The 20,450-nt window shown below is 37.8% G+C and overlaps 1 protein-coding gene across 5 annotated transcripts in view; it reads left to right on the top strand.

Moving 5' to 3' along the window:
• Nucleotides 1-370: 370 nt before the first annotated feature.
• The window catches only part of magi3.L (membrane associated guanylate kinase, WW and PDZ domain containing 3 L homeolog), a 149,495-nt gene continuing 129,415 nt past the window's right edge, over nt 371-20,450 (top strand). The window contains exons 1-2 of one of the 5 annotated variants that reach the window (XM_041582066.1): nt 375-612; nt 706-1,060. In XM_041582066.1, coding sequence (XP_041438000.1) covers nt 757-1,060 — 304 coding nt within the window. In that variant the 5' untranslated portion in view covers nt 375-612; nt 706-756. Of the gene's footprint in view, nt 1,061-20,450 lie in introns of all 5 variants that reach the window. The other 4 variants (XM_041582069.1, XM_041582067.1, XM_041582068.1 and 1 more) reach the window with 4 other exon arrangements.

The raw sequence follows: 20,450 nt of genomic DNA, 5'->3' as shown, positions 1-20,450 counted from the left end.
CTGGGAACAGAGGCTTTGGTGGTGGCGAGTGTTTTTTTTTCTTTTTTCCCTGGCACAAGTAGAAACTCCGAGGTGAAAAACAAAGACTTTTGGTGTCAGAAAGGTGCAGTAACTACAGTGGCAGCTGTCGAGCTATTGGCGACACACACCAGTGAAAAAAATTATGTTTTCCTAATCCCTGCAGAAAAACAAAGGATTGAGTTGTGCCTAATATTGGGAGCGGGCGAGGCTCTGCCTTGTGTCATCGGCTGGCAACCACCGCGAAAAAAAAACTTTTTTTCCCCATTATAAAAGAAGGAACTGTAAACAGATTAAAAAAATAACGTGAAGCGGCGCTCACAGCCTGCAGTGCCCACTATAGACTCCCGCGCGTTGCTAGAGCCTTACTACAGTGTAACACTACACTACTCCGTCCATGCTCGTCACTCCCACAAGGCGGCTACGTGCAGCGTCACAGCGAGATCAGACTTGTGACGTCGGGATTAGCTGTCACAGGCAGGAGCCAAGGAGCTGGACATTAATGGCGTTGCGGGACGTTTAAGCACCGATCCGGGACTGCGGGTTGTGTTAAAAAAATCGGGGTGGTTCCGCAAAGAGCGGCCCTGTTAGGCGGTATGGATTTTTGTTTTTTATATTGATATTTTATGTAATTCGCAGACGTTTATTCATATTTAAAGACTTTTTTTCCTTTACACTTGGAATTAGAATTTCTTGTGCTCAGAAGGGCTCCCAGACCCTTCCCCCGTATGAGTTACCATGTCAAAGACTCTGAAAAAAAAGAAGCATTGGCTGAGTAAAGTTCAGGAATGTGGCTTATCGGGGGTAGGTGGGGACCCGTGCTCCCTTCTTGAGATCCGAGGTGGCGCAGAACACGGGGAGTTTCCTTATTTGTGTCGCCTTAGAGAGGATGTTGCCAGCTTCATTGTGGGGAAAGTGCCCAGCCAAGGGGATGTACTGCTGGAGGTGAATGGAACGCCGGTTAGTGGCCTTACACACCGGGACACTTTGGCCGTGATCAGGCACTTCAGAGAACCTATTCGTCTGAAAACAGTCAAACCTGGTGAGTTATTCATGTAAAATCTCTGCATTTTTCTGATACATTGGTCTTACATTGATTTTGAAATGAGCTATATTTCATAGGCCAGCACCTCATTTGCCAGTTGCCAGTACTGTTTCTTATTACATGTATTATTAGGTAAAACCACCATATTCATGCAGATGCTGCTGCTAGTGTTTAAATGTGATATTATTCCCTATTATTTTTGGTAAGATATCTCCAGACTTTAAAAGCATGTAATCTATCATTCCAGTTGCAGAAGTATGTTGAATCATTTGTGTTTTGCATGAATGGATGTAAAGCAGGGCTGCTTATCAGATTTTCATAATTTTTTTTTGAAACCCACAGCAGAATCAAACAACATTCCCTTCAGGCTCAGGATTTCTAAAGCTAACCCAATCTCCCTTATCTTTATTTTGTATAGACTGCATTGACATCTGGCCTGCCATTTTGATTGAGTGGCAACTATTCAGTCTTGTCATAGATAGAAACATGTTTTTAGCTGTATTGGTGTAGCAGACTTGCAGTGATTTTTTTTTCACCATACACTTCAATGGACTTTGCCATTTCAGATATTGGTGCATAAGAAAATTGTTAATTTCTGGCAAATCTGCTTCGAAATCATTTAGTTGGATTGGCTGACGGAAGTGGGTTTGGTCTTTGCAATGTACAGCTTGGACTAAACAGTGACCTCCACATATTTCTCTAAATCTGTCACTGTTTGATTCAAATTCTAACTGTGGTTCTTTGGACAATGTTGGCTCTACATGCCCAGATTTGGTCAGGCAGTTTGGCTGAATTCCACCATGCTGCCCAACCATTTGGGTATATATATCCTGACTAGGGCCTGTTCTGACAGATAATAATTAATCCTGGTGGATGTATATTCCTCCTTACTGTTTTTCAAACCTGTGTTTTGTCTCCTGCTGCAGTGTATGTTTGTGAATATCCTTATAGCAGCTCACACATGAATACAACCAGCATTAAAGCCACATCTTTAAGATTTCCATCCTCATTGGTTAAAAAAAACTAATTTGTTTTTTGTTCATTTTTGTTTAATTTTATTACTCTGTTTGACCCCTTTTTTAAACCTTTTAAAATCATATAGATTTTGTTGTTTTAATGTAGTAATATGTCAAATGACATGGTCTGAGCAGAAGATTATATTTTGTGTGTGAGCATGAGATCCTTGTGAAGCCTGTAAAACTGTGGTGCATTCCTTTGTATTGTCTGTTTAGTCGGCCATTTGTTTGATATGCTAAGTAGAACGGAAGGATCAACTTTTGCCATAGGGAATAAACATCTGTGACTGTGGTATGGTGATAAGATAATGAAAAAAGTCTCAATAACAAAATGAAGAGAACAGTCAAAAACATGTCAATGAATATAGCGCATACAACAATATACAGTAAATGCACCAAAAGCAGAAAGTGAAAGATTTCCCAAGCAATTATTTTGCCCATAAAATATGTTTGTAGCCAATTCCTGTTAATGCTCAGTGTGTCGTTTTGAGAATGTTTTTGACAAGTTAGGATATAATAAGTAAATTGCTATTATAATGTAGATATTGTCCCTATGACAGACACTAGGAGACAAACATTGGAAATACAGGCTGGCATTTTAGATGTCACACCTGGAGATTCGGGGAGATTTAGTCGGCCATCAGCTTCGGCATTGTCAATAAATGAGCAGATGTTAGATCAAGGCCACACAGATCAGATTACACAGCCATGTAGACCTTTTGGGAATTTTCATCTTTCTTCATCTATATTTGACTTGGCTCCTGTCTGATCTCTTTTGAGGAGGCCATTGCAGGCCCAATGCATGGGTCAATATGCTTTCACCTCAAAAGTGGCCCAGGTGCAGAAAACTACTCTGAGGAAAATCAGAGAGGCTTCTGTTGGGGTTTATTTTTTTTACCTTTTTCTGATTCAGTTACAAGTTAAGCAGGCTTTACTTCAAAAAAGTCAAAAAGGTTGGACTTGGTGGGCTAATTTTAATCTTATATATCTTATTAGTTGATGACCAAAATAGACATGTACATGGCCTGCTTTAAGGTGGCCATACACAGGCTGATTCGTTCATTGATGTGGTCCCGCAATTCGACTGCCCGTTTTACCTACATTATGATGTGGGAATATCGGGCAGAGATCCGCTTGTTTGGAGAAATCGCCAAACAAGCAGATCTCTACATGTATGGCCACCTTTACTCTTTATCCTTATTGATGCCAGAGGTCAATAGACGGGTAGTTACAATGTGACACCCCCTCCACACACTGAATGGCAAATAAATATGAGATGAGATGGTTGAAGTAGCTATACAGGCTTTGGTGCATTCCTTTCTATTGTCTTTTTAGGCAGATGTCACATTTGTTTGAAGTGCAGAGTTTTGTTCTGAGCAATACATCTCTGTGATGGCAAATTTGGTGGCAAAATGTAGAGAACAGTCAAAAATTATATAGGACACTGGCAAAAAAAGCCAGTGGAAGGTGGAAACTTTTGTCTTTAATAATCATTTATTAATCTTTAATAATCTTGCCCTGTGAGTGATACTGTTGTTTTGGCCCCTGTATTGGCCAATGAGATATTGACTGCCTTTGAAAATATGCTGCCACCACTTTTACGATTTTTAAAATGTCTTTAAAGGGATACTCAAATAGAGAGGGGATGCACAATCAATGAAAAAAATACTTAGTAGGCACAGGTGGTTTTTAAAAATCTTCTTTTATATAGTATATAGCAGACAAATATACATCAGATAAACTGGTATATTTTACAAAACAGTATTAACACAGCTATATACATACCACCACGTTACAAGATCAAGACAAAAAGGGACAAACCACAGGGAGCAGATACACTTGCCAATGATGAGAATACATTTTGGCACTACAGCCTTTTTCAAGGGGAATTCTGATGTGTTACCAAGCTATCTAGAGTAAATTTAAAGGGATGCTGTCATGGAAAAAAATGTTCAGTTATTAGTGTGGGTCAAGCGGAATTCTGCACTGAAATCCGTTTCTCAAAAGAGCAAACAGATTTCTTTACATTTAATTTTGAAATCTGACATGGGGCTAGACATTGTCAGTTTCCCAGCTGCCCCCAGTTATGTGACCTGTGCTCTGATAAACTTCAGTCACTCTTTACTGCTGTACTGCAAGTTGGAGTGATATCACCCCCCCCCAGCAGCCTAACAACAGAACAATGGGAACGTAACCAGATAGCAGCTCCCTAACACAAGATAATAGCTCTCTGGTAGATCTAAGAACACAGTAGTAAAAGCCAGGTCCCACTGCAACACATTGAGTAGGAGAAACAGCCTGCCAGAAAGCAGTTCCATCCTAAAGTGCTGGCTCTTTCTGGACGCACATGAATAGGCAAAATGACCTGAGATGGCTGCCTACATACCAATATTACAACTAAAAAATACACTTGCTGATTCAGGGATGACATTTTATATTGTAGAGTGAATTATTTGCAGTGTCAGTGTAATTTAGAAATAAAAACTATATAATACAAATCATGACAGAATCCCTTTAATGTTGTAAAAGTAATGCTTTCATTTTCTGCAAATAAGAGTTCCTATTTTGGCACAGTTTTCTCTTCAAGGCTAAAGCAAGATGGATAACATTTGTCCCCGATGTGACTATGACACCAGAGCAAGCAACGTTATTGTGGGATGATAGTACCTGGGTACTATGCAATTATGTAGCTTGCTCTAATCAGGGACTTGTACTAATGTCTTCCTGTGGTTGCTTAATACGTTTTAATTCTTTACTGGTAAAGCTTTGAAGATTTAATAGACCAGTGGTACACAGTGATTGGTTTCAGAATGCATTGGCCTTTTTAGAAAGAAGTGTCATAGATTGTTCCTTCTGAAGACATTTTCTCCAGGTAAATGTTTATCAACATAGTAGGGGGTTTACAAAGGTTAATATTGATTGATTTGTCATTTTCGATTCTAAGTGAGCACCTTAATTTGTGTTATGAGTTGTCTAGCTTGTCTTATATTAAAGGGGTTATTCGCTTTCCAAACACTATTGCCCCATCTCGCTTGGCAAAAAATTAGCAAATTCACAAATTCAATCAAAGTTGTTTTTTTTTTTTGCATTGACAGTGCAATTTTTTTTTCTCACAACTTTTTCATAGCACAATACATTGAAGTCTATAGGCATTTTTTTTGCAGTGAAACCTGTCTCTTCAGATTACTCTCCATAAATACAGATTTTTTTCAATAGCTTTCAATGTTTAATTTTTTTAACTGTCTTTCCAAAATTTAAGTCTCTAGGACATGGGCACACAGAGCTGTGTTTGTTTTTTTCTGCATGCTGAGAGAAGCGGATTCACTCTTTCGTATTTCCATGTACCGTATATACTCGAGTATAAGCCGAGGTTTTCAGCACCCAAAATGTGCTGAAAAATCCTACCTCGGCTTAGACGCGGGTCATTAAAAAAAAAAAACTCTGGTAGATGAAACCGATTAAGAAGACAGCTGCCTTACCGGTAAATTTGTAGAGATCATGTATCCCGCATGATCTGTAGCTGTGCCTGCACTCCGGATCGGGCCCGTAACCCATCCATGGGACCCCGATCCTAAGGAGCCAACGGGGAACACCCCCCTCCCAGCCAGAAACAATGGCGTTTATCCGCCACAAAGAAAGAGCAGCAGCGCAAGGAGTGTGTGTCGCGCTGCCGGCTGAAGCAGCACGCTGTCATCATCTCAGCGACGTGACAACTCTGGGCTGTAACAACTCCGGGCCACCCCCCCTGCGAAAAAATCTTGGAGGGCGCCGGCTGCAGGAAGCAGTATCCCCGGCTCTCCCCTTCTGCCTGCCAGCATCTCCGGGCCGCCCCTACTCCAGCTATCGATTAATCTTTGAAGGGGCCCAGCAGCAGAGAGCAGCTTCCCCTCCCACCCACTAACAACTCTGGGCAGCCCGGCCCCACCGGCGTAAAATCTTTGAAGGCGTTCGACGCCTACTACAGGGAGCAGCTTCCTGGCTCTCCCCTCCCATTGGAGCAAATTTGCCGGTAAGGCAGCTGTCTTCTTAATATATCTATTTCATCTACCAGAGGTTTTTTTTTTATCATTGTACGATGAATTAATGTTTTAAGCATCATGGCTTGATTTTTAACATTAAACCGACTGTTTGATATTTCTGAGACTCTCAAGGGGTGCAATTTGGACCTTTGTTTGACGTCAGCTAGAAATGGAATTCATATGGTTGCCTACATAAACCTCAGGAACCCATGCAACAATTTTAGGCACTAAACAAAAGGTATTGCTAGTGGAAAGTATATTTCATCTCAGCTGAAAAATGTCTGTAATAATAATCCACTGGGGGGATTTAGTTTTTGCACTGTAGTGATTGCAGCATAAAGGGTTATAAATGGGAACTTTCTGCTGATAAAAGGAATGAAATGTAGTTTTAATTTTGCCAAAAATTACCTGCTTGTCCATCGGTCTTAGTTGTGTCTAGGCTTATACTCGAGTCAATAAGTTTTTCTGGTATTCATAGGTAAAATTAGGTACCTCGGCTTATACTCGGGTCCGCTTATACTCGAGTATATAAGGTATTTGCACTAATAAGCCCTCACTGTCTGCAGAAAAAATGCAGGCATAGAGCAGCAGAGCCTACGCTCCATGTGTCTTTACCTTAAAGTTAAGTGCTTTTGTCTCTGGAGTTCCAGTCTTGCGGCACAGTAATCCGGGTGCACATTCTAAACCTTTCTCTTTTGCTACATTGGTTCATACATTTCTCAGCAACATCTGTGGAATATTTAAAACTTTGTATCATTTATAACAGCTGCATTTAATGTGTTGGAAGCTGACATCCCATTTAAATACTTCATGGGTTCTGCTGCTCTGCTTCAAGTGAATTTTGTCATTTGTTGTACTCTTCTACTTAAATTTTGTTATAGAGTTTGTTCATCTTCATGCAAGCTACTCAAAATTAATCTCTACTATTATTTTAATGCTATTTTTGCAATATGGTTTCATTAAAAAAATGGTGGGCTTGAAACTAAACTATCTTGGCCAAGTCATTGGTAACCTCCTTAAAATAAGGCAGATCATAAGAACCTAAGGATAGAAAAGCACGGCTTTCTTTGCTAAAAGTGCAGATTCTAAAACCTTTTGATTTTTTTAAAAAAAATTATCTATTGTACATTTTGGCACACATCAAAATGTGCCAAAGCACAAATTCATTTTTGTTGATGGCTGCATTTTTTTTTTTGGTTTTTTTTTTTAAAATGGCAACATTAATCACTTTTTTTTTGTGTTAAGCAATTTTAGTTTCTATAAATCCTGACCCTGTTGCAAAATGTAGTAGCCCTTTCTGGCAGGAGTTAGAAAGAAAGGGGCAGGTAACGGGGCCTTGTTCAATTTAATAGGACTTTTGCTTCCATACTTTTTTCATATAGTTTTAGCACAAATCCTGTTTATTGAGCTCATGCTGAACGAGGGATATATAGCCCCTTTAAAAGCAATTTCAATGTCATTCATCTTGCAAATGGACTTGTGTTCCATGTTTATGACATCAGTATTTAGCTTATTGCATAATACTTTTTTGAAACCTAAAAACCCTTTTTTTGACTGGCTTACAAACTACACCTTTTGCTGGAATCCTTATTTAATGTAACCCGTCCACATGTGCATGTTTTCTAATATACAACCACTAAATAAGATATGTCAGCACTGTAGCCAATAATTCAGTGCATTCCTGTCATACACATGAAACTGGCACTATCTAAGCCATCTGCCCTGAACTTTTCAAGTGCAAACTACCCTTCCTGTAATCTCTGACCTTGTATACTATTGTAAATATTCAAATCAGCCTTTGCTCCTAACCATTTGCTGAATGACTTGTAAACTAAGCATTCACTTTATTGCAACCATTTGCCTTTGAAACTTGTGGTTTTGATCAGATGTGAAATACTTTAGTGTTTATGGTCCTACACAAATGTAAATACTTTTTGGCACTTTACTACGATTAAACACATTTTAGTTGTTCCAGAGAAATGTGGTAACTGTGTCACATATTTTAATGAGTTTCCCTGTACTTTCATTGACACTAGTAATTCTGTGTCTTTTTTATCTTAAAAAAAAAAAAAAAAAAAAAAAAAAAATCAGTTTGTAGATTTGCAGTGGGACATTATTTTGTTTGTGAGTTCTGAGTAACATTCCTGCAACTGTTTATAGAACATACCATTTAGAACTAATGGTTTTGTCTCCTCCTAAATCTTTCTCAAGGACTTCCCTGGAGGGTACTGAAACTGAATATGTTATTGTTTTGTTCAGTGGACTAATTTTACTTCAATTTTTCTAACCAATTTGGTTACTTTATTTCCTGCTATTTATATTGCACCAACAAGTTTTTGCAGTGCTTTACTTATCACTTCATTAAAATGGGCATTGGTGACAGGTTTTATGTAAAATAAATTTCCCCCGCCAGCGCTAGACTGCACAGGAGGTAGCTCACGGTGCAGGCAGCCATGTTGGGGCACATGCATGCGCATAACATATGCCGTAACCTAACAACTCTGAAAAATCCAAATTTATTGAAAAAAAAAAACAACTTTATATAGATTTAATAGATTTTTCACAAGTATTCGTGTTGAGTCCGGTACTGTGTCATTCTATTTACCATTTTTCACAGCACCTGACCAAGTTGCTATATATGTTTTTACATACACACAAATGCACGTTTTTTTAATAAAATTTTTTTTTTCCTTTCTGTAGTATTTTTGTTTTATTTATAACCAACTGACTTGCTATTTATCACAAACACTGCATGACTCACTGATTGGAATGTTATTTCACTGCAGATCTGTTTATCCTGTGTTACTGCACACCAAAGGTCAAAGAATACAGCAAAATGCAATGAAGAAAAATGTCAAATATGTTTTGAAATTTTTTTTTTATAAATATTTTGTAAATTGTTTGGTAACAGGTGACCAGCTAGGTAGTTAAGTTTGGTACTCCTGTTGTCTGGCACTCATGAATAATTTTACTACATGATGGAAACCTCTGATACAGGTTGCCGTATCCGTAATATTTTCACCTAGTGAAACCTACTGTACTACACTGTGGTAAAAAAATAACTGCATAGAACTAACCAAGCAATAAAACATTGGATATATCAAAATGATTGAAACTGTTTATTATGATTGATTAACTGTATACTGTGTTTATAGCTTACAACAAAATTAAAAGAAAGGTTGCAGGAATTTAGTTTAAGATTTAAGATTTTTAATCATTTAATCATTTTATTTAATCATTTAAAATGTACGAGACCTGTTATGCAAAATGCTCGGGACCTGGGGTTATCGCATAAGGGCCTTTCTGTAATTTGGATCACCTTAATTATATCTTGCTGGGATTAAGTGCAAGGTACTGTTGTATTATTATAGAAATAAAGGACTCCTTTATTGTCAGGCCACACTGGGCGTTTTGGGGAGATTTGGTCGTCTGGCGACTAATCGCCTTGTTTTTGTGGCGACCAATCTCGCCAAACGCCTTCCCTCACTCTGCACCGGCTAAAATGAAAAAACGCCGTAGATAATCACATGCGGCGATTCGTTTTCCGAACCAGTACTGAGGTTTCTTTAAAAACACAAAATTTTGCGTTTATTCTTAACTGAAGCGCACATTTTTTTTTAATAATGTGAAGTTTAAAATGTGCGCACAAATAGCTGAGAAGGAATAAGAAGTTACAGTGGTATAGAGCAGTACAAATCAGAGGCAGTACAATTTAAGAAATTATAATTGCAAAAGAGAATAAGTTGATTAATAATTTATGTGGCAATTTAACTTTGTACCACAAATAAATATTTTGCTCTGTGCAGTTGTTGCTGCGGCTAGTTATTGAAATGTATCATCTTAATACCCTACATGTAAAGCTAATAACTTTTTATGTTGAAATGACCCAGATTTTAGTTAAATCTGAGATATAACCCAAGTGCAGTGTTCTTTTAATGGAAACCTTACCAAAACATGTCAGATCACATAATTTGTATTCAGAATCTTTCAGGGGCTTATGCATACAGAAATAAATCTTGAACTAGACTTTAACAGAAATGGTCTTAACGCTTCTGGCTACTTAACATTTACATAGAAACACATTAGTGAATAAAAATAATTTCTGGGCTCTTCTAGATCACCAGAGCTGTCAGACATGTCTGACATTTTAGTTACGTACTCAAAATATTGTTTTTTTATTTCAAGTTTCACAATGGCATGATAAGATGCAAGTAATATTTAGGGTAAAAAGATGGCTTATAATACAAGTATAAAGGAAGTCCATTATAAAATGGCTGACATGTCCAGTATAAAATCAATTTTTTGAAAGTAAAAGTCATGTTCTATGTAACAACATCTTTAGTATTTCAAATATGTAGAAGTCTCAAAGAATGATTTCTTTTAAAGTAGCTGTGACACTATTGTGCAGATTTATCAAGGGTCGAAGTGAATTAGAGGGAATTTTCGTAGTAAAAAAAGTAATTTTTTGGATACTTCGACCATCGAATAGCATACGACTTTGAATTTACTTCGATTCGAAGTAAAAATTATTCAACTATTCGATAATCGAAGTACTGTCTCTTTAAAAAAACTTAGACTTCAATACTTTGATTTAAATGAACGATCGAAACGATTTTACTTGATCATTCAATTGCCAAATTCGGTAATTAAAGTATTTTAATTTGATGGTCGAATTTCAAAGTATTTTACTTCGAAATTCGACCCTTGTTAAATTTGCCCCTTAAAATTTAATGCCTTACTTTTTCAAGTAGTACATATAAAATTTTTTTGGAGGGAAACAATTAAAATAAGATCCCACTTCAGAACCCAATAATTGAATATGGTATTGAATGTAGACTTTCACTCAATTGTATAACCTAGAAACATAAAATGGATTGCATGGTTTTCATGTCTTTTTTTCAGTCCCAGTCAGAATACTATGATAGCTGATAAAGTCCCTTATTTATTCCTTTCAAGAATGTTGCATATATATGAATATCCTATGATTTGGGATAATTACACATGTAGCCTAGTGCATGACTAGTGCTGTGAAGCAACAGAAAACAGAAGAATGCTTAAAGGGGTGGTTCACTTTTAAATTAACTTTTAGTATGATGTAGCAAGTGATATTCTGAGAAAATTTGAAATTGGTTTTCATGTTTTATTATTTGCAGTTTTTGATTTATTTAGCTTTTTACTCAGCAGCTCTCCAGTTTGGAATTTCAACAATCTGGTTGCTAGGGTCCAAATTGGAGGGCCAATATTTAGAAAGGGAGTTTCTACATTTTGTGGTATTTTCAGGACTGTACTTATTACATTTATTCTGGCCAGTCAAAATTGGCAAAATTGGAATTTAGGGCATTACCACAAAATATGATGCAATGTGCCTCTTTGTGTGCAACCTCTCCAACACATGGGGCTAGATTGTGGGTACATGTTAAAGAGTCTGTCTGGAGTTAGTCATATGAAAAACTTTGGGAACCCCTCTCCGCCTGCATAATAATTTACTTCACTTTCAACAAAAAAGATAACAGTGGTTCCCAGGAACATCTAAGTACTGGGGTGTTTTTTAAACAAAGATTTTTTAGTGAAGCAGTATTCAGTTGTAGGAAATTAAATCAAATGTGAAAAACTGTCTGTGCAAAAATGTGGGTACCATTGTAATTTTGCTAATTTGAATGCATGTAACTGCTCAATACTGATTACTGGCAACACCAAATTGGTTGGATTAGCTTGTAAAGACTTGAACTTCATAGGCAGGTGTGTCCAACCATGAGAAAAGGTATTTAAGTTGGCCAATTGCAAGTTGTGCTTCTGTTTGACTCTACTCTCAAGAGTGACAGCATGGGATCCTCAAAGCAAAAGATCAGAAAACAAAGATTGTTCAGTATCATGGTTTAGGGGAAGGCTAAAAAAATCTCAGAGGTTTAAACTGTCAGTTTCAACTGTAAGGAATTAATCAGGGGATGGAAGGCCACAGACACAGGTCGGCAGGCCAACACAGGAGCAGCATATACAGAGGATTGTGAGAATGGTTACAGAGAACCCAAAGATCACTTGCAAGAACATCTTGCTGCAGATGGTGTATCTGTACATCATTCTACAGTTCAGTGCAATTTGCGCAAAGAACATCTATATGGCAGGGTGATGAGAAAGAAGCCCCTTCTGTGCTCACACCACAGAGTCCCTTGTTGTATGCTCATTTAGACAAGCAACAGTCATTACAGAACAAAGTGCTTTGGACTGCTTTGGAGACCAAAATTTTGTTATTTGGTCATAACAAAAAGTGCTTTGCATGGCGGAAGAAGAACATCGCATTCCAAGAAAAACACCTGCTACCTACTGTCAAATTTAGTCGAGGTTCCATTATGCTGTGGGGCTGTGTGGCTAGTTCAGGGACTGGGGCCCTTGTTAAAGGCAAGGGTCAGATGAATTCAACCCAATATCAACAAATTCTTTGGGATAATGTTCAAGCATCAGTCACAAAGTTGAAGTTACATAGCGGTTGGATATTCCAAAAAGACAATGGGGCTCATTTATTAACGCAGCGCAGCGCTAAAAAGAGCGCAGTGGCCAGACATTTGCCCAGCGCATGCGAGTATTTAATAATGTAGCGCACGATACCTTAACAGTGCGATTTGTGCGCTAATGTAGACACAAGACAGGTGCGACGTGTGAAACTGCGTATCAGCTGTCGCAGTGCTTATAATAAATTGTGCGCACAGGAAGATACCGCAAAGGTAAGGATTAGTTGTGCTCATGTATGAATGCGCTGCTTTAATTAGTTGCGTCACATATTGCGCATATTGCGTTCACTTAGACGCATCTGCATTTGTTTCTGTGCTAATATTTGTTTGGTTGCAAAGGTGTTTAGCCTACCTGATACCCTTAAAGGAACCTTGGTCAATATAAACATGTTGGGTGGAAGGCGTGGTTAATATGCACTTTACAGGGGTTGTTCATCTTGAATATACTAGCGCAGCTGGGCAGGAATGCGCATTTTGAAGAGCGTTACTATTACGCCACGAAGAGGCAGGCGTAAAAATTGTGGTGCTGTTGCCCGGGTGCAGTTTTGCACATATACAGACGCAAATCTGCGACGGCCGCAGTGCAAGCGCATTGTAGCCACGCCCACAGCCACGCCCCTAACAACCACGGCATCGTTTGCGACATAAATGCCCAATCTTTTGCGCAATGCGCATAAACAAAACCATCGCAAAAGCTCTGTGTTATGCGCAATATCACGCAAATATATTAGCGATCACGCTTGTGATGGCGCAGACAACCTTTTGCGTCCACTTATGCGCTGCGCTGCTTTAATAAATGAGCCCCAATGACCCTAAACACACTTCGAAATCTACAAAGGCATTTATGCAGAGGGAAAAGTACAATATTCTGGAATGGCCGTCACAGTCCCCCGACTTGAATATCATCGAAAATCTATGAGATGATTTGAAGCAGGCTGTCCATGCTCGGCAGCCATCAAATGTAACTGAACTGGAGAGATTTTGTATGGACAAATGGTCAAAAATACCGCCATCCAGAATCCAGACACTCGTCAAAGGCTATAGGAGGCGTCTAGTATCTGTTACATTTGCAAAAGGAGGCTCAACTAAGTGCCCAAATGTATGCACCTGTCTAATTTTGTTATGATGCATATTGCATATTTTCTTTTAATCCATAAACTTTGTCACTGCTGAAATTATACTGTTTCCATAAGGCATGTTATATATTAAAAGAGAGTTGCTGCTTTGTAAGCTCAGCCAATGATAAACAAATCTCCAAAGAATTAGGAGGGGTTCCCAAACTTTTTCATATGATTGTAGGTACCACTTCATCAATACCTAGGGGCACATTTACTATTGGTCGAATATCGAGGCTTAATTAACCCTCGATATTCGACCCTTGAAGTTAAATCCTTCGACTTTGAATATCGAAGTAGAAGGATTTAGCACAATTCGCTCAATCCAAGGAATAATCGTTCGATCGAATGATTAAATCCTTCGATTCAAAGGATTTTAATCCATCGATCAAGCGATTTTCCTTCAATCCCAAATTGCCTAGAAAGCCTATGGGGACCTTCCCCATAGGCTAACATTGGTGCTCGGTAGGTTTTAGGTGGTCGAAGTTTTTTTTAAAGAGACAGTACTTCGACTATCGAATAGTCAAACGATTTTTAGTTCAAAACATTTGATTCGAAGTCGAAGGTCGAAGTAGCCAATTTGATGGTCGAAGTAGCCAAAAAAATACTTCAAAATTCGAAGTATTTTTTATTCTAATCCTTCACTCGAGCTAAGTAAATGTGCTTAAATGAGCCGAGTTAATATGTACTTTCGTTTTGTTGGGCGCACACTACCATTTTGTGGGCATTTCCCCAGATACCCAAATAGACAGCGTCCTTTCTCTTTCCATGGCTGATTCCCAGTACCGCATGTTAGTGTTTTTTGGGAATGGGTCTGTGGGTCCTGATTTAGTTTGTATATATATTCTTCAAAGAGCTGACGTCATGAAGATGTTAGTTAAGGGAGACAGGATCTGTAAAAGAAGGAAGCGAAAAAGAATTATATTTATTTTCTTGTATACAAAATTATACATATGAATATGTTTCACTGGAAATTGTGCCATGACGTGTATTGGGGACATATTTTATGTCTTATTTTTATTATCTGTGCACTCGTTTATTAGAGTGTAAAACCTTCTGAATATGTCCTTTATGTTGTAGCACTGATGCCTAAATGTCTATAGTTTTTTACATATAACAATGGGCAACTGGTTATTAGCAGATAAATCACCCTTATGAATTGACCATTTGTTAATCTTTATTCTGTAAAATAAAACATTTTTTAGTTAAGAAACTGTACATTTTCAACAAACAACCAAAAGATAATTTATATCATAAAAAGGGGAATCTTCTCAATATGTGATATACAGGTATGGGATCTGTTATCATGAATGCTTGGGACCTGGGGTTTTCCAGATAACTGATCTTTCCATAATTTGGATCTTCATACCTTAAATCTACTAGAAAACGATATAAGCATAATCATAATAGGCTGGTTTTGATTCCAATAAGTATTATTTATATCTTAGTTTTGATCAAGTACAAGGTACTGTTCTATTAATACAGAGAAAAAGGAAATCATTTTTAATAAATTGGATTATTTAGATAAAATGGAGTCTATGGGAGACAGCCTTTACATAATGCGTAGCTTTTTGGCTAACAGTTTTCCAGATAACAGATCCCATACCTGTACATATTAACATCACTCACATTGAGTTAACATTTTGTGATGGGCATACTTGCTGATCAACTGACTGGAAATAATGCATGTTTTAATAAATAGTAAGAAGTGTGGGATAAAAATACAAAGGTCTGTGAATTTATTGGGTGATGTAAAACTGTAGTTGTGCATGTCCTCGGTTTGTTTGTGAGCACAGTGCCTCACACAAGCCAGTGGGTTTAGTACTGTACTTAAAATAGCATTTTTTCTGTATGGGAATATCCAATGGCACATACTACTTGAAAATTATATTTTTTATAAAAAAAGTTTATTTATTTATATGTGTATATATATATATATATATATATATATATATATATATATATATATATATATATATATATATATATATATATATATATATATATATATGAACATTATATATGTTGATGTGTTTTTATTGATAGTTGCAATGTTTAGGGATATATAGTTTTCCATTTAACTATACATTTTCCTGTGCGATGCAGAAAGGATCTGTATGCAAAAAAATTTGGACTAGAGGAATACAGACTCTTCTGTTAAACCTTACCAAAACTACAGATAAATTATTTATTGACAACAAATGTTCCATTATATATGATATAATAAAGTTGAAGTGTCTCTGCATCCAGTCCCTGTGTCCCTGTGGGATTGCGCTACTGCGCATGTGCCCCACGGACCGTCTCTGGCGGCCTATGTTCTAGCGCCCGTTAATTTAACGGGTTTAATGTCTTGTATATGATAAAGGTTTTCATTGTTTAGTTCTCTAAAAGCTACAAATGCCAAATCTTTCTGTAAACCCATTGGATTTCTCACAACGTATCTGTTATCTGATATGAAAGTGTGTACATTTTTACCCTATTCAAGTTTAATGGCTGCCTCCATGGCTACACAGCAATTTATTAACATAGACTGTAGTTGTGTTTCTTAAGTAAACCGTTTTTGTCAGTGCAAGGTAACCGTTCTTTATTAGGCTTTGGGTGAATTTAACCCGTGGCAATTTTTTTTAAGTACAACGCCATAAAAGTCTATGGGCGTCATTTCCGCTGTGAAATATAATATACATATATTATTCATACAGATTACTGCCTCTCTTGTCTGAATGTTTTTAATTTAGTTTTTTATTTGATTTTTATAGATTTCTTAACCCTTTAAGTGCCAGCAGAATTTCACATTTTGGTTACGCGAAATGCCAGCCGTTTTTGAAACATTTTGTGCTCTCTCACTTTAGGGACATTTTCTGAGGGGAAACCTATAGTTTACCTAGGAAAACTATACATTGTTTTTTTCGGTAGAAACTGAGCTTTCTAAATCTGCCGGAGTTTTCATGTATTTCCACCTGTGCAAAAAAATTTATAGTGCTAAATACCAAAAAAAAATGAAAAATTACCATTTTTCATCGTATATCAATTTATACCAGAAAAATATTTCATTTTAGGGATGAAAATCCAACTGATTTGGAAAGCCTTATGTCTCTCGAACGTGCCAATACCAGATATGTATAGTTTTAGGGAGATTTAGGATTTCTGTACAGCAAAAACTCCCGGCAGTATATTACCGAATTTTGAAAGCACTAAGGCAGAAAACGGCATGCTTTAGATTCCAAGGCAAAAAATCCTGAAACCGTAGGTTTACCCCAGAAAACCATACATTTTTGAAAAGTACACATTCTGCCGATTACAAAATGGGTAACTATGTCTCTCTACTCCCAACTACCAAACATAAAAGCTTGTCTGAAAATAGCGGTTTTTCAAAAAAAAATTCAAAATTCTGAAAAATCATTTCAAAGGTTTTATTTTGCTGCTCCGCATATCCCAAACTATATTAGGTACCAAGAAAAAGCACCTGAAATATGATTGCCAGGGGTCCACTGAACAGTTTGATACCCATTATGCATAGGTTTACCAAAGTATCTGGCATTTAGAGACACCAATATGAAGTTAGCACATCCAAATTGATCAGGACTTTACTTCAGCTACTGAGAAATCAACACATTGACTGCATTTTTTGTGGGGTAAAAACACAGAAATATATGTTTACCCCCCAAACCCATATATTTTTGGAAAGTACACATTCTACTGAATCTAAAATGGGTACCCATGCCTTTCTGCTCCAAACTACTGAGTCGCAAGGCTTTCCCAAAATTGTCGGTTTTGGTGAAATATCTGAAAATTGCCTCAAACCTTCAACTTCCCAGCACCATATCGCCCATGTATCATTACGTACTAAGAAAAAGCACCCTAAATATGATTGCCAGGGTTCCTCTGAACATTTTGGTGGTCATTGTTCATAAGTTTACCAAAGTATCTGGCATTTAGAGGCCCCAAAATGAAGTTAGCGCATACAAACAGTCCCGTGGGTAACTTCAGCTAATGAAAGATCAACACATTGACTGCATTTTTGTGGGGTAAAAACACAGAAATATATGTTTACCCCCCAAAACCCATATATTTTTGGAAAGTACACATTCTACCGAATCTAAAATGGGTACCCATGCCTTTCTGCTCCAAACTACTGAGTCGCAAGGCTTTCCCAAAATTGTCGGTTTTGGTGAAATATCTGAAAATTGCCTCAAAGCTTCAACTTCCCAGCACCATATCACCCATGTATCGTTACGCACCAAGAAAAAGCACCCTAAATATGATTGCCAGGGTTCCTCCAAACAATTTGGTGGCCATTGTTCATAGGTTTACCAAAGTATCTGGCATTTAGAGGCCTCAAAATGAAGTTAGCGTATACAAATAGTCCTGTGGGTAACTTCATCTAATGAAAAATCAACACATTGACTGCATTTTTGTGGGGTAAAAACACAGAAATATATGTTTACCCCCCAAACCCATATATTTTTGGAAAGTACACATTCTACTGAATCTAAAATGGGTACCCATGTCTTTCTGCTCCAAACTACTGAGTCGCAAGGCTTTCCCAAAGTTGTCGGTTTTGGTGAAATATCTGAAAATTGCCTCAAAGCTTCAACTTCCCAGCACCATATCACCCATGTGTCATTACGTACTAAGAAAAAGCACCCTAAATATGATTGCCAGGGTTCCTCTGAACATTTTGATGGCCATTGTTCATAAGTTTACCAAAGTATCTGGCATTTAGAGGCCCCAAAATGAAGTTAGCGCATACAAACAGTCCCGTGGGTAACTTCATCTAATGAAAAATCAACACATTGACTGCATTTTTGTGGGGTAAAAACACAGAAATATATGTTTACCCCCCAAACCCATATATTTTTGGAAAGTACACATTCTACTGAATCTAAAATGGGTACCCATGCCTTTCTGCTCCAAACTACTGAGTCGCAAGGCTTTCCCAAAGTTGTCGGTTTTGGTGAAATATCTGAAAATTGCCTCAAAGCTTCAACTTCCCAGCACCATATCACCCATGTGTCATTACGTACTAAGAAAAAGCACCCTAAATATGATTGCCAGGGTTCCTCTGAACATTTTGGTGGCCATTGTTCATAAGTTTACCAAAGTATCTGGCATTTAGAGGCCCCAAAATGAAGTTAGCGCATACAAACAGTCCCGTGGGTAACTTCAGCTAATGAAAAATCAACACATTGACTGCATTTTTGTGGGGTAAAAACACAGAAATATATGTTTACCCCCCAAACCCATACATTTTTGGAAAGTACACATTCTACAGAATCTAAAATGGGTACCCATGCCTTTCTGCTCCAAACTACTGAGTCGCAAGGCTTTCCCACATTTGTCGGTTTTGGTGAAATATATGAAAATTGCCTCAAAGCTTCAACTTCCCAGCACCATATCACCCATGTATCGTTATGCACCAAGAAAAAGCACCCTAAATATGATTGCCAGGGTTCCTCCGAACAGTTTGGTGGCCATTGTTCATAGGTTTACCAAAGTATCTGGCATTTAGAGGCCCCAAAATGAAGTTAGCGCATACAAATAGTCCTGTGGGTAACTTCAGCTAATGAAAGATCAACACATTGACTGCATTTTTGTGGGGTAAAAACACAGAAATATATGTTTACCCCCCAAACCCATACATTTTTGGAAAGTACACATTCTACAGAATCTAAAATGGGTACCCATGCCTTTCTGCTCCAAACTACCGAGTCGCAAGGCTTTCCCAAAGTTGCCGGTTTTGGTGAAATATCTGAAAATTGCCTCAAAGCTTCAACTTCCCAGCACCATATCACCCATGTGTCATTACGTACTAAGAAAAAGCACACTAAATATGATTGCCAGGGTTCCTCTGAACATTTTGGTGGCCATTGTTCATAAGTTTACCAAAGTATCTGGCATTTAGAGGCCCCAAAATGAAGTTAGCGCATACAAACAGTCCCGTGGGTAACTTCAGCTAATGAAAAATCAACACATTGACTGCATTTTTGCGGGGTAAAAACACAGAAATATATGTTTACCCCCCAAACCCATATATTTTTGGAAAGTACACATTCTACGGAATCTAAAATGGGTACCCATGCCTTTCTGCTCCAAACTACTGAGTCGCAAGGCTTTGCCAAATTTGGCGGTTTTGGTGAAATATCTGGAAATTGCCTCAAAGCTTCAACTTTCCAGCATCGTATTGTCCATGTATCATTACCAGCATAAAGCATCCTAAATATAAACATAGGGGTCTACTAAACAGTTTGATGCCCAATATGCATAGATATACCAAACTATGTGGCGCACAGAGACCCCCAAATGACAATATGTATAGACATTTTCACGGCTGACGCGCTGGCTGCTGCAATATAACCACTCGGTGTGTGTATTATGCGACATTAGACCACCTAACAGTACAGAGACCCCAGAAAACCATATATTTTCAGAAAGTACAGATTCTGACGAATCCAATATGGGTAAATAAGTGTTTCTACTGCAAACTGCCAAACTGAAAAGCAATGCTGAACATAACGGTTTTTCTCAAATTTCTGAAAATCGTCACAAAGCTTGAATTTTACCCCATTATATGCCCCACATTTCGTAACTTATCAGCATAAAACATCCTAAATATGAACGCCAGGGGTCTACTAAACACTTTGATGCCCAATATGCATAGATATACCAAACTATGTGGCGCACAGAGACCACCAAATGACAATAGTGTATATACATTTTCACGGCTGACGCGC

Source organism: Xenopus laevis, chromosome 2L (assembly GCF_017654675.1).
Source record: "Xenopus laevis strain J_2021 chromosome 2L, Xenopus_laevis_v10.1, whole genome shotgun sequence".
Classification (NCBI taxonomy): Eukaryota; Metazoa; Chordata; class Amphibia; order Anura; family Pipidae; genus Xenopus; species Xenopus laevis.
Note: the sequence above shows the minus strand (reverse complement) of the source record. Positions and strands in the feature narration are given on the sequence as shown.